We start from the raw sequence: 1,342 nt of genomic DNA, 5'->3' as shown, positions 1-1,342 counted from the left end.
TATTATATATATATATATACTCCTTACTTACCTACGTTGTTACGTACGTAGTACTATAGTACATATATATATATATATATATATATATATATATATATATATATATATAATATATACACATATATATATGTGTGTGTGTGTATGTATGTTTCGAGAGAAATTATTATTGTTATGCTTTTACCTCATCTCATGCGATATATATTTGCGGACGGTCGCCTACGAGCCCTCAAGGAGCCGGTCCCGCCTCTTTTCGCGTAGCTCTCAGGTACATGGATAATGCTTATCGTACGAAATGTCTTATCGTCCCGCATTGACAAAAGGACTAACACTAGCAGTAGTGATCGCTACCATCCGGAAAGAATTCGCATTTCCCGGATGGTAGTGATCACTACTGCTGTAATGTACTCGGGAAGTCCAAATATATGTTTTGCATGTAATCTCAGGAGGACTGGCCAGTTTGTGTCTGTAATGTCGTCGATACCGTCGACGATGATGATGAGGAAGTGGTGGTAGTTGTGCTAGTGGGGGTGACCAACGGCGTATACAAAGTGAATCCGTCATAAACGTCCATCAAGTCACGCATACGATACTCCTCCAGACAGACAAATCCCTCCAACGAAGGAGATTGCTTACGCGCACAATCTATGCAATGCACTACGTGACGCTTTTCCTGTTCACGGATAAACAGGATATTGAACACCTCGATCTGCAAAAAAGTCAAACATTCTTTTTAATCTATAATAAATTTCTTGAAAGAAGCAAGTATAAAAATGTAAGTAGAAAATAATATAATACATAAAAAAATTAAAATATATATTAAGCATAAATTATGTGCGATTGTATAAGATAATTTTAATTAAAAAAGAAGAATATCTAAAATGTCGAAATATATAGAATTTTATTATTAACTTTTTGTAATTATAATTGTACAGAATCTTATTTAAAGCTCCTGTTCATTCATCACTCTTACTTTATATTGTATTATCAGAAGAGAGAAAACAATAAAAATTATATAGTCTGTACATATATTTGAATAAAAATTTTTTAATAAAACACATTTATAGTTGATAGACAGAATGAACTTATAAAATGTATTGAAAACTATCTTGTTTCGAAAGAATTTAAATCATATTTATTTCTACATTAATTTATAATTGTTTATAATTGTGAATGTATTTTATTTCATTTGTGTATGTATATATATATATATATATATATATATATATATATATATATATATATATATATATATATATTATTATTATTACTACTTACTATACTATAATTAAGTTAGTTAACTAACGTAAGTACGTTTATAAGTAATTAAGTAAGTAACTTCGTT

General features: G+C 29.3%; 1 protein-coding gene across 1 annotated transcript in view; it reads right to left on the bottom strand.

The window, feature by feature from the left end:
- Window positions 1-439: 439 nt before the first annotated feature.
- The window catches only part of LOC105621895 (histone demethylase UTY), a 98,129-nt gene continuing 97,226 nt past the window's right edge, over window positions 440-1,342 (bottom strand). The window contains exon 13 of the mRNA XM_012203332.1: window positions 440-706. Within this exon, the coding sequence (XP_012058722.1) occupies window positions 440-706 (267 nt within the window). The remainder of the gene's footprint in view (window positions 707-1,342) is intronic.

This window comes from Atta cephalotes, assembly GCF_000143395.1.
Source record: "Atta cephalotes unplaced genomic scaffold scaffold00038, whole genome shotgun sequence".
NCBI classification, from domain to species: domain Eukaryota; kingdom Metazoa; phylum Arthropoda; class Insecta; order Hymenoptera; family Formicidae; genus Atta; species Atta cephalotes.
This window is presented reverse-complemented; position numbering and strand designations above follow the sequence as displayed.